Source organism: Nuphar pumila, chromosome 10, assembly GCF_984573655.1.
Source record: "Nuphar pumila chromosome 10, dmNupPumi1.hap1.1, whole genome shotgun sequence".
Taxonomy (NCBI): domain Eukaryota; kingdom Viridiplantae; phylum Streptophyta; class Magnoliopsida; order Nymphaeales; family Nymphaeaceae; genus Nuphar; species Nuphar pumila.
In genome coordinates, this window is record NC_143258.1 from 97,593,503 (window position 1) to 97,606,020 (window position 12,518).

At 39.2% G+C, this 12,518-nt stretch overlaps 1 protein-coding gene across 3 annotated transcripts; it reads left to right on the forward strand.

Annotated features, from left to right (window-relative positions):
* The first annotated feature begins 334 nt into the window (after positions 1–334).
* LOC149827511 (ethylene-responsive transcription factor 1-like) lies at positions 335–5,693 on the forward strand. 3 transcript variants are annotated; one of them, XM_090019432.1, is made up of 3 exons: positions 335–795; positions 2,294–3,216; positions 5,483–5,693. In XM_090019432.1, exons 1-2 carry the CDS (start codon positions 552–554, stop codon positions 3,202–3,204), a joined length of 1,155 nt encoding a protein of 384 aa, XP_089875558.1. In that variant the 5' UTR covers positions 335–551; the 3' UTR covers positions 3,205–3,216; positions 5,483–5,693. The 3 variants fall into 3 exon arrangements, with proteins under 3 accessions (XP_089875558.1, XP_089875556.1, XP_089875557.1); XM_090019430.1 differs by having other exon boundaries at positions 5,499–5,693; XM_090019431.1 differs by having other exon boundaries at positions 5,504–5,693.
* Positions 5,694–12,518: the final 6,825 nt, after the last annotated feature.

Below are 12,518 nucleotides of genomic sequence, written 5' to 3' on the forward strand. Positions count from 1 at the left end.
TCCCATCATTTGAAATAAGATGAGTTTCATCATACATTCAATCAACAGTTAAATGGTTATGCTGGATGGTTTGGATTGAATGTATGATGGAACCCATCCTAACGGGATCCGTATTACTGGCACATGAGTGTCAATGGCTTTTATAAGTGGGCCACGTAAGGCAAGGTGGTCGTGGGGGCCACCTAGGGTTTTTCCTTAGCTTCCCGCCCTGAATAAGAGTGAATCTCTCTCTCTTACCAAAAAAAAAAAACAATATTTCTTCTCTCTACAATTCTCTCTCTCTCTCTCTCTCTCTGACGCCCGTCTTATACTGTGGAAATCAACTAACCCCCTCGCCCCTCCACCCTTATAAAACCTCGTTAACCTCAGCTTTCTGTAGTCTCTCTCTTTAGCCCCTCCCTTCTTCCTCTGTTCTCTATCTTTGTCTCTTTAGATCTGCGAAAATCCATCCGATCTCTGCAGGGTTGCCTTCGATTCGTGTTGTTCGCGTTTGGGGTCCGTGAATTACTTCCCGTTTCTTGGGTGATTTTTTTGACGCGGGGATCGGAAGGATGTGTGGAGGGGCGATCATCTCCGACTTCATTCCGACCAACTGGGGGAGCAGGAGGCTCACGGCGGACCAGGTGCTGAGCGGAGTCCCCAGTTACTACTCGAAGCCCATCAAGGCGCCGGTGATAGATGTCGCCGGCGACGATTTCGAGGCCGATTTCCGTGAGTTCAAGGGCGATTCCGACGAGGAGGAGGACGTCAAGCCCTTCTCCTTCCTCAACCAGAGCTTCTCGTCGTCGTCCTCTGGTAAGAAGAAGATGTAAAAAAAAAAGGTTTTTTCTTTCAATTTTTTGGTTTTTCCCTGTAATTTTGGGGGTGATTTTTTATCATTCCTTCTGTGGGTAATGTTGCTATTCGGAAAAAGAGAGAAAATGAAAGGAAAACGGTACTTTGCGACTTTCTTTTGATGCCAATTACCGAAAAAGGGGAAAATCTTTTTTTTTATGGAAAGCTTATTTGCTTTAAGTTTTTTTTTCATTGTTTTGTGTTTCTTTTTTACTTCTTCTTTGTGATCAAGCTTGGTATTTGGAAAACAAGAGAGAAAACCGCAGCGTATGGTTTCTGTGGGCCTTTGCATGGATACCCACAAAAAAAGGATAATTGGAACTCTATTTTTTTAAAATTATTAATTTTCTTTTTTTAGAATTTCGTTTTTTTTTTAAATTTACGTGGATGTATTGTATACTTCTGTTTTGTGATTAATGTTGTTAGTGAAAAAGAAAGGATTTTTATTAAAACTTGTCTGTTTTGATGTCTATATTTTTTCTTTGCGATTCATAATCGAGTGGGAAAAATCGGGTGAGTTGCTTAATTGGAGTTAGGTAAATCCACCAAACATTTTTGCGATTCTCTCTCTATCTCTATCTCTCCTGCGTTTAGTGACGAGAAAAACAGGATGAAATGCTTGTTTGGTTTGCCTAAAACTCAAAAGAAAAATAGTAGCAGTTTTCTTTTTTTTCATTTTTAAAATCTTAGAATTGTTGTTTGGTTTTATGGAGCAGAAAAACTAAAAAAATAATAATAAAAGTTTTTATGTGGTTGACTTAAAACTAAGAAGTTAGTAATGAGATTTTCCTAGAACCCTGTTATAATTACGAAAAATCTTATAAAAATTAGGGTTTGGGTAAATTTCTCTCAAACTATGGTGTTTCGATTCTTACTCTTTGTTTTTTTTCAAAATTTATGCTTTTCCCTTATTTTTCTGTGAAGGTCTAAAATTTTAGTGCTGAGAAATAGAAAAGATGCACGCTTAAGTTGGGATCCCCTATTTATTATTTTCTTTTTTAATTCTGAATTAAAATGTGTGAAAACGGCACAACTTTAAACTATTTACCAAGCTCATATGGTGGTTGTTTCTTTTTTTTCCTCTGTTACTTATTTTATTTTCATTTTGTAGTTGGTTGTTGGTCCTTTTTGTGCCATTTGAATCCTTTTCAAATAAATAAAAGAAGAAAAAAAGTGATGGGAGTTTTGCTTTCATTTTCAATTGTCTACCATTATTTTTCAATCACTACTTTACTCCTTAGTTTGTAATTCTTGTATGAATTTATGTGGGATGAATCTTAAACATATATTGTGTATCTTAGAGACAAAAAGGGAAAAAAAAGCAGGAAGTCAGTGATCTTATTTCTTGATATTTTCATTGCACAAAAAAATTTGTTGCACCTTTCTCCTTTTTTCTTTGCCTTTCACCACTTCGAGGATCGATATTTACCAGTTAATTGGTTCCTTCTATGTATTTCAGATGGGTCAGATACTGTCAAGTCTCCTGAGTTCAAGGGACAGGGTGAAAAGAGTGCAAAAAGGAAACGGAAGAATGTGTACAGGGGGATCCGTCAGCGTCCATGGGGAAAATGGGCTGCTGAGATCAGGGACCCCAGGAAAGGTGTCCGTGTCTGGCTTGGGACTTTCAACACTGCCGAGGAGGCTGCAAGAGCCTATGATGCTGAAGCACGCAAGATCAGAGGCAAGAAAGCTAAGGTCAATTTTCCTGATGAATCTCCTCCTTCACAGAAACAGAGGACTCATTCAGCTTTGGAGATCAACCAGAAGAAATCCAGCATTAACAGGAGTCCCCATATAGTTCCAAATCATAAAATGCAAGCAAGTTTCTTGTCCACTGATTCAAACCTGCACAAGAATTATGGGTATAATGGTGATGGTGGTTATATGATGAATAAACCAAATTACACGGCTTTATTCTCGGAACTTGAAAATGAATTCAAAGGTTTTATGCAGTCTGATCAGGGTAGTAATTCATTTGATTGTTCTGATTTCTCGTGGGAGCGAGATCCCAAGACGCCACCTGAGATATCTTCTGTTTTCCTTGAGCCCACGGTGGAGTCTGGTGAATCAAAATTTACTGATGTGGATGCGAATCAGAATGGAAATGAGAAGAAGACACCAGAAGGCATGAAGGCAGTGGAAGATAATAGCGACGGCAACAAATTGTCGGAGGATCTGTCTGCCTTCGAATCCTACATGAAATTCCTGCAGTTTCCATACCTGGAAGGAAGTGATGACCAACAAATAGAGACCTTGTGCATTGGAGATGCTATCCAGGATGCGCCAATGGATCTGTGGGGCTTTGATGACATGCCTGTGGCTGCTGGTGCTTTCTATGGCGGAGTTTCAGTTAAAAGTGATGCTCTGTAAATAAGAAGCAATGTAAGCTTTTGCTTTATATCCTATTTATGTTTCCAAATGCCATTTTTTTTGCCGTTATAAATAAATAACTACTTTTCCTGTTTATTTGTTAGACATGGCTTATGACATGTGCACAAACACACCTGATTCTAATCTATCTATATATGTTTACTACTTTATGCATTATATATGCATGCACATGTGCATCTCTATGTGAAAGTCTGTGGATCTTTATCTGGTTCTATTTAGATATCAATATCTGTATCTTGCATAATTTAGTTTGCCTTTTAAATTTGAACATAGTGTTTGAGACTAACAACTGGTAAAATTTGGAATCCTAGCCATGGAGTTTTGTATCTCAAACATGCTGGAAAGCTATCCCCTTCTAGAAAAGTGCTTTGTATTAGGTCCAAGCATTTGCTATTCCTGTCCATCAAGCCTACAACTGCAGAACATTAAGCCCACATAATTATGGCCTCTGAATCTCTATGATTGTCATATTATCTTCTTAAAGATATTGGAATCCAGAAACACCTAAAGCCCAATTTGTTGCCCAATTATCTTATCCTGGTGTTAGGGCATTAAATTGTGGCCTATGGAATTTTACCTGGTGGCTGGTGTTGAACCATTAACCTCAATGCACAGTCTTGGCCCAGTGCTCATGTGCAGTTTATTGCGTTCATACTTTCACACACACATTAGGATTTCCTTGGACCATGATACTCTGTCCCGTAACCCTTTTAACCATTACCATGAACTGATATGGATAATCCATTTTATGTGGATTGCAATTGTAAATTTCAACTCATATATGTATGAAATATGTGCCCCATTACGTGCATGTATTTTGCTTTTTTGTATCCTGTCTGTACTTTCTACTTACCATATGGGTCTGTACTCCCCAGGGTGTACGAGCTGACCTGATTTGTGCATCTAAATGGTAAATTTAGGTCATCTGTGTTCAGATGGGCATGGGTATGGACATTTGTGCAGCCCTTGCAGTATATTGCCCAAAGATGTTTGCCTGTGCTGGCATGTGTGAGATCAAAAAGACTTTTTTCTCTAAATGCTCATAAGCCTTCAAAATAGGAGTTGGGACCACTGCTTTTTTATCTCTTATTATGTCATTTAGTCATCACTGTAGAAAGAAGTGTGTGTGCATGACTCATATATCTTCTTGCTTATATCAATATGCCTTTGTCAATCTTAGGCATATGCACTCTTATGTATGTGTCTTTGTGTGTATTTATAGATGTCAGTTTGAAAAGTGAATGGGGAAGTGGAATCTGGAAAATAGTCTTTGAAGAGATAATGCTGAATATAATACTAAGCTTTAAGGAAGCAGGCTCAAAACGTCTGGAGCACTTAGAGAAAGTTATTAAGGTGGAGTTTCAGCTTACGTCCATTGATTTTTGAATTGCTGGAAAAACCTGCTGAAATGTTGCAATCCAATGATCCAAATGCTGATCACCACTAAACATCTGTAGGGTTAGGTTTGCCAAAAAAAAAAAAAGAGAAATAGCAGATATGTTTCCATATAGGAGATACATATTGGAGAAACATTTTTCAATTTACAGGGTTGGAATTAGATTCTGTGTGCACGTGTGCATGCAGATAAGGGTTGTTGTTAATGATTCTTGTCATCTTTTAGTACTTGCCATATTATTAATGCTAGCAATTACATGGATGTATTGCCATCTGTTTTGGTACTTGGGATTGTGGATGTTTAATTTCTTTCCTGAAAAGTGTTTGGTTTATGGATCACTTGTCTATTTACATTTATTATTTCTTCCCTTTGGCCATGTTTCTATGTGTATTTGTGTTCCTTCCATCCTTTTAACTTTGGCGTCTAGTATCTCCCTATTTGGTGATATAGCATTTTGATATTATTGCTTCCTTTCTGTACAGTCCATATGTATTGAATGCATGTAGGCATTCGTGCATGTTCATGTGCAATTTTTCCTCTCCCTTTTCTGGTTGCTGCATAGAAGATGTCTTATCTTCGATTTCTGTTTGACTACTTCGTGTGCCACTCAGCATGCTTGTAAAATTGCAACTATGTAAAACACGAATGTGGATGTTAGACTCCATTTGTCACAATGGTACACCAAGTTCTTGTGTGTGTGTGTGTGTGTGTGTGTGTGTGTGTGTGTGTGTGTGTGTGTTTCTGCTATATGCCTATCTTTTGGGTACATGCACATTGGACATGAACTGCCCTTGCATGTTTGTTCTGTGCCTTATGTGTCATTGTTTATTCTCATATAGTTTCTGATCTTAATCTTGATAGTGTTTTATTTGATCAGGATAGTGTTTGGTGGTGATGGAGAACTTAAAAGAGACACTTTGCTGCATGTTTGTTTGACTTCTATGACATAGGTACAAGTCTTCCATAAAGAACTATGCTGGGAATTTGTCTTTTGTTATTCTGTTGAGACGCCAAAAATTGACGCTTGAAATACTTGGCTTTTATCATTTGTCTTTCTGTTACTTTCATGCAACAGCTGATACGTATGTGCACAACGCCCCTTTTTCTTTGAGTTCCTTATGCTGAGGAGACTAGGATGTGGGGATACTTCATTCTATCTCCTTTTAGAGTTTTTCAGCTAAAACTGTCAAGTTTCAGGTTGAAGTAATGCTGAAAATATGTGAAAAGATGACTGGGATTGGGTGGTCCTAAAAGCAAGTATTAATGACAGTTTTTCGTTTGCTTAAACTATGTAGCAATCCATTCAAAGCATTGGTTTAAGCTGAAAATTGATTGGGGGATTAGGCGGGTAAGCCTTCTCACTTCTCAGCATTGAAAATATGCTGAAGATGGAGTTGCATACCAATCAAAATGTGTGTTAGTTTAAGAGAAAGATGTGTCACGTTAAGAATCAACCCTCTGTTTCTGTGTGTGATTGTATGTTTTTTAAAAGCTGGGGGTGCATTAAGTATCGAAAAAAGCACCAGGACAATGAGATGCAGAGAGAGTTTTATGTCTAGCAAAACATAATGAGAAATGCCCGGAAGTTCTCATTTCCCAGTCTGCAAGAACTGATGACGTTACTTTTCTGGGGCTATTTTTTCTGATGCCTACAGTCTTTCACACTGTTTTGGATATGAACACGGATAAGATTATGATATTCTGCCTTTTGGTCTATGATGTGAATCTGCTTGGATGCTGCCGAAGCTTTTGCTTTGGGGGTTCACTTCTACTTTTTGCATTACTTGTATTGATTGCTTGAGTTATCATGGGAAAAAGCAGGGGCTGTGGGATATCTGCTTGCTACCTATCCAGTTGGTAAAACTGCTAAAGTAGCCTTCCTACCTAATTTCTGCTGTTTTTTTTTTATTCCCTATGGGCTTGAGTCATCTGGGCAGTTGTCCCCACCATTCCACTGTTTGTAGGTGCAGGCACTACTGATGTCACCACCATCCTTGTATTCTTCTCACCTGTTGCAGTGTCTCTCTAACCTAGTTCACATTCAGACACCAAGCTCTCTTCTTCCTTATCTTAGAGGCACTGGCCATTGGGAGTGATTGGATCAGTTGGATTTCCATTAGGATCTTATCATTTGGCAGTGTCATGAAACCACTGTTATTCAGTTATCAAGTATCTGTGGGCAAATTTGGCCTATCATCATGATTACAGGTATTTAATCATGTGCATTCCCCATCTCTCTGCCTGTGTAGCCTGTCTTAGATAGAGCCTCCAAATACCAAACACAAGCATGTGACTACCAAGACATGTTGGTAGATCCATCTTACTTGGAGCTAAATCAAAAGGCTGCATCTTGGCGTTTTCACCTATGCCTGCTATATACTTTATGCAAATGACTGGTATGCCCTCTCCTTGAAACTTTGGGAAAGTAGCTCCATGAGGTCAGAGGGTCAATTTGCAGGTCTTGCTTGCTAGATAGTCATGAGCGGTTCAAGGGTTAGGCTGGTGGATAAACTCTTCTAGGGTTTGACTTGGTCTAATTTTTTATTGCACCAAGTTGAGCCTTCTTGCAACTCGAACTGCGGGTTTTGTTTGCAAGTCAAGGGCTGGACTGTTCAGGCTTGGTGTACCAACTGGGTTAGGGTTGATTCAGTCTTAGCTTTTTTTATCGCCGAGACCTTTGTGCAACTTGACACCAGGCTTGAACCCAGACAGGGTTTACGGTCCCATCAAAGGGCTTTGTGACCTTGGTGAAAGTGGTTTACCCACATTTCGTTGTTGCTTGTTTGCGAAGGAGTTGTGCACTGGCTCTTGAGCTCATCGTTGACTCCTTTGATAATGACTTCAGGGATATTCTGTAGCGGTGTCAACGGGCCTGGTTTACCCGGACCCGAACCAAACCCTATAGGGTCCGGGTATGGTAATAAATAAAAAGACCCAGGTTCCGACTCAAAGGTCCGATTAATACATGGACCCGGGTATAGTTTGTCAAATTTTATACCAGACCTGGACCCAACCTGAGTTCTGATTAAGACCTGCAATTTTTCATTGTAAAAATGATAAAAAGGTATGGTTTTACCGGGTTTGGTTCATGTAGTTCTATTGGGTCTGGGTATGATTTTTTTATAGTGGACCCGATTAGACTCAGGTCCAGACCTGATACCATACCCAAAAATCTGGTTCTACCTGGGTCCTAACCAAACCTGACCCATTGACACCCTTAATATTCTGGTGGTAGATGTGGCCATGGGAAGAGGGGACTTGGACGGGTTGTTCTTCATGTGTACATTGCTTGCTGCCTGTCCACGTGGCATCTGACTATTGGGTAAATCACCCGCTGCCTAGGTGAGTGTGGTTGGCTACTTGGTGTTTGTGTGTGAGCCTTGCTGAGGTTTCTCTAGTTAGGGCTGTCAATGGGTCGGGTATTACCAGGATCTGACCCGTACCAAACCTTATAGGGTCAGGGTTTGGTGATAAAGAAGGAGGTCTGTCTGGAATCGGGGTCAGACAGAAAGAGGCTGATTAGTATATGGATCCGGGTATGGTTTGTGAAACTTCATACCAGACCGGGGCCCAACTTCAGTTCTGATTAGATCTGCAATTTTCCATGTAAAAAAAAAAGGTTATTTTCTCGGGTATGGTTTGTGAAACTTCATACCAGACCGGGGCCCAACTTCAGTTCTGATTAGATCTGCAATTTTCCATGTAAAAAAAAAGGTTATTTTCTCGGGTATGAACTGGATTTGGTTCATGTAATTCTTATAGGACCTGGGTCTGGTTTTTCTTATGGTGTGTCTGTTAAGGCCTGGATCCGAACCAGGTCCGACCGTTGATGCCCCTACATGCAGGGCAAAATCCACACGTGGGGGCCACAAGTGTGTGAATGACACCCTTAGCCTGTTTTGGAGCACATGTACATAACTCATTGTGGGAGTTGGCTCAGACTTGGTTTGACCTTGAAGGAATGAGTTTCTGGGAGCCAATGTAGGTTGGAGATACTGCCATTCAAGACATGGAAGACCTCGGACTTTTACTGGATCCTGTTTTGCTGGTTCAGTTTGGTTTATCCGACCCAATTCCATCATTAGCTGTACCAATCATTTCTTCTATGTTATTGACCTTAGTCAGCTGGGCATCTGTGATTCTAAGATATAAGTTTGGATTGATCACACAATTGATACATCATCTGGGCCCAATGGATCCATTTACCATGACTTAATTAGACACCTACAATGGTGGGTTCATCTTGGCCACCAGTTTCTGTAACTAGTCACCCAAGTAGATCCTCCATGATTCAGGTTGAGGCATTATTTTAACCAGATTTTGGCTCTTCTAGCCTAATAAAAACAGATGAATGAGTTGTACAATCTCATTGGTCCATTGGCGTTTGTGGCAGATGTTCTAATCTCTAAGCCCTTAATAATCTGTAAAGACCTACAAATCCCTATCTTCCATATGTATGGATATGAATGGAGGATTTGATATGCATGAAAGGTGGCCCTCATCATCTCAGATTTTGGATAGGTTTGATGCACAGTATTAGATACACTTCAAATTTTCAGCAAAAAACCAATAACACCACTAACATTTTATATTGGCATTCATATATTTAAAATATAAGTGGGAAAACCTAGTTGTTTTACATGTGATATATGCCAAGGATCTGCATGATTGCCAACGGAGTGAATGAGTCCAACTGAGGTTAAACAGTAAAGAACGTTCTTGCAACTTTGGTTGGTGCACAATAAAAAAATGATTATGATTTTATCTCGGAATAGTCACCCTACATCAGAAAGCAATTATTTTTTAATTTTGAAAGACTAAATTATCAGTCAATCATGGTATCAAAATATCTCTTCGCGTGACCTCAACGTGTTGGTGATGTCATTGATGGTATATATATATATATATATATATATATATATATATATATATATATATATATATATATATATATATGAGAGAGAGAGAGAGAGTAGGGTGTTAACTGGTAGGGTTTGGTTCGGACTCATGTAGAACTAGACTTGGGACCAATTTTCGGGTATGGTATCGGGTCCACTATAAGAGAAGCCATACCCGTCTCGATAAGAACTACATGAACTCGGACTATTCCTGGTAAAATAATATTTTTTATCATTTTTACATTGAAAAATTGTGGGTCTTATCTGGTATAAAATTTCACAAACTATACCCAGATCCATGTATTAATTGGACTTTCAGGTCTGGACCCGGGTCTTAATCGTGTCTTATTATTTGTCACCATGCCTGGACCCTATAAGATTTGGTCAGAGAGAGAGAGAGAGAGAGAGGCAATGAGGTCTATTTGTGGGGCCTGAATGCGTGTGGGGTTGTGAACTAAAATTTGAAGTAAAATCATTCTTGCCGTGTTGGGAAGGCTAGAGAATGTCGAACACCATTTTGCTTCTGTTGACTTGTTCCTTGTTCTCTGTCTGGTTAAAACGGGTTGAATACAATTTGAAGATATGGTCTATAGAATATCGACATATATGGTGACCCAAACCAACCAAAAAGGTAAAGTTCAATTTCATGCATCCAGTTGAAAGAAATTAGGGCATCCGAATTAAGAAGAAAGCAGACACGGAAAGAAACTTTCATAGCTTTAGAGATGGAAGCAAACAACTCCCTTAACTTGATTTATCATATTTATCCTCTGACTTTGATAATCATTTTCTAGTTTGTCAATTTGTTCACTATACGTATTTTGGAGAGAGAGAGAGAGAGAGAGATTAAAAGAATCTCTGGCCAATATTATGTAAGAGGTGTCAACGGGTCTGGTTTATCCAGAACCGACTCGTACCAAACCCTATAAGGTCCAGGTATGGTGACAAATAAGAACACCCGATTAAAGCTCAGGTTTCGAGCCGAAGGTACATGGATCTGGGTATAGTTTGTGAAATTTTATACCAGACTCGGGCCCGACTTGAGTTCCGATTAAGACCCACAATTTTTAATGTAAAAATGATAAAAATATTATTTTATCGGGTATGGTCCAAGTCTGGTTCATATAATTCTTATCGGATCCAGGTATGGTTTCTCTTATAGTAGACTTGGGTCCAGACCCGATACGATACCCAAAAATCTAGTCCAAGTTTGGTTTCACCTGAGTCCAACCAAACCCGACCCGTTGACACCCCTAGTATTATGTTAAAAGCAATAATTAGAACCCCCAAAGGGCTTTTGGGTAGTGGAAGGAGCCTTGGCCACTAGATGGGTGGTCAGGGTTCCATTCCCATAAGCATAAGCTGTTTGCACTAATGAGGGCAAGGCCCACACTAGTGATAAGTCCTTGCTCAGCCGAAGTTTGGCGACTCCCTAGGGGCGAGGGGTGCACCACGGGTTTATACCATCGGGACAGCAACCGTAAGTATGGCAGGCTTAGCCAACGCGACTAGGTTTCTGATTCCGAGGGTGGTTTCTCCGTCCTGAGTGAAAAAAAAAACTGATCTATTAAAGAGAGTAGGGGAGAATATGTCGTAAGAATACATCACTAGAAAGGTAAAGACTAAAAATAAAGTAAAAATTAAATCTTGAAGCTTTTTCATGTATTCTTCATCTTTTGGTGATGTTATATAAGCATCTACTAATACAATGAAAATCAGTTCATATTTCACTTAAAATTAAGTGTTACATATCACCAAGTTCTCAATTCCATCAATTTTAACTTTTTATTTTCACGGGTTCTATATAATTTGTTTTTTGTTCTTAATTTTTCTCTTCTTAATCATAAAATTTTTCTTTAGGTATACTACTTAAAGACACACTATGATGAGTAGTGCAGACTAAAATTGTAAATATGTTATACCTTTTTTCTAATGACCTAATGTATGTTGGAGTGTAGAAGTCTTTTTTAAATTTCCTTGAAATGTTTTGCTACCCTGAGAAAAAAAAATGCCCCAATCATGCATATCTCCTTCGTTACTTGAAACAACAGCCTTTTTAATCATTTGATAGTCTAAACCAATGATGAGTTTTGAAATCTTCGATTTTAAGGGATTAAAAATGTGATATCCAGCTATTTGATAGTTTCTTGCATAAATAAATTCACCACATATAAAATAATAACTTTTTTGTTGATAGTTCCTCACTTGCATTTGCATGTAAAATATTAACCTTATTTTTTTTTTTTTGCTAAAAGGCTACATTCCTTGCTTCTTTGATTTAAACCCTCCATTTGGAAGGTGACTTATTAAAATTGGATTTTATCTCAACTTTTTTTTTTAATAGGCAAGCTGGAGTTAGAAAGACTTCCTACCAGCAGGGTTGTTAAAAGCACGCCTTAAGCCGAGTGATGCGACCCACGGTTGCTGCAACAACAGATGGGTGTAGAAAAAAAATTTGTGTGATAGTCGGGGGTTCGAGGGCAGCGCCCCCGAATTTTTTTGGGGAGGCAGGACTGGGCTACAGCCCAGTCCTGCCCCTCCCTAGCTACGCCTTTGGGTCTGTCTAAATGTGCAAATCAGTTGCGCCACATCAACCAGACAGATTCAATGCATGGGCGCCTATGCGCCACTTTAACCGGGCAGATTCAATGTATGGGAGCCTTGTGGGCGTGGGACCACTTAAGGCAGTTAAGATGAAATAGCTGGTTTCCTAACTGGCTAAGTGGTTTTGCTTAAGCTGGTTTAGGGTTTTATACTAGCCTGTAAATAGATGCCATTGGCATTCATTTTGTATCTTTTAAAATATTGAAATAGAATTTGGGACTTTGATCTTTGGGAAGGAAGTTTCTCTCTTTGGTGCCACAAGGCATTCGAATCTCCTAATCGGAGATTATGCTCAGCATCGTCCTTTGGGCCAATTTCAATTAGTTTCAAGCTAATTGATTTGGATTCAGGTTAGATCAAGTGCTTCGAGCATAAATCTAATTCATCGCATATCC

Coding starts and splice junctions, on each gene's coding strand:
- LOC149827511 (XM_090019432.1), top strand. CDS start 552: ATGTGTGGAGGGGCGATCATCTCCGACTTCATTCCGACCAACTGGGGG. Junction 796..2,293: donor CTTCTCGTCGTCGTCCTCTG/GTAAGAAGAAGA, acceptor TATGTATTTCAG/ATGGGTCAGATACTGTCAAG.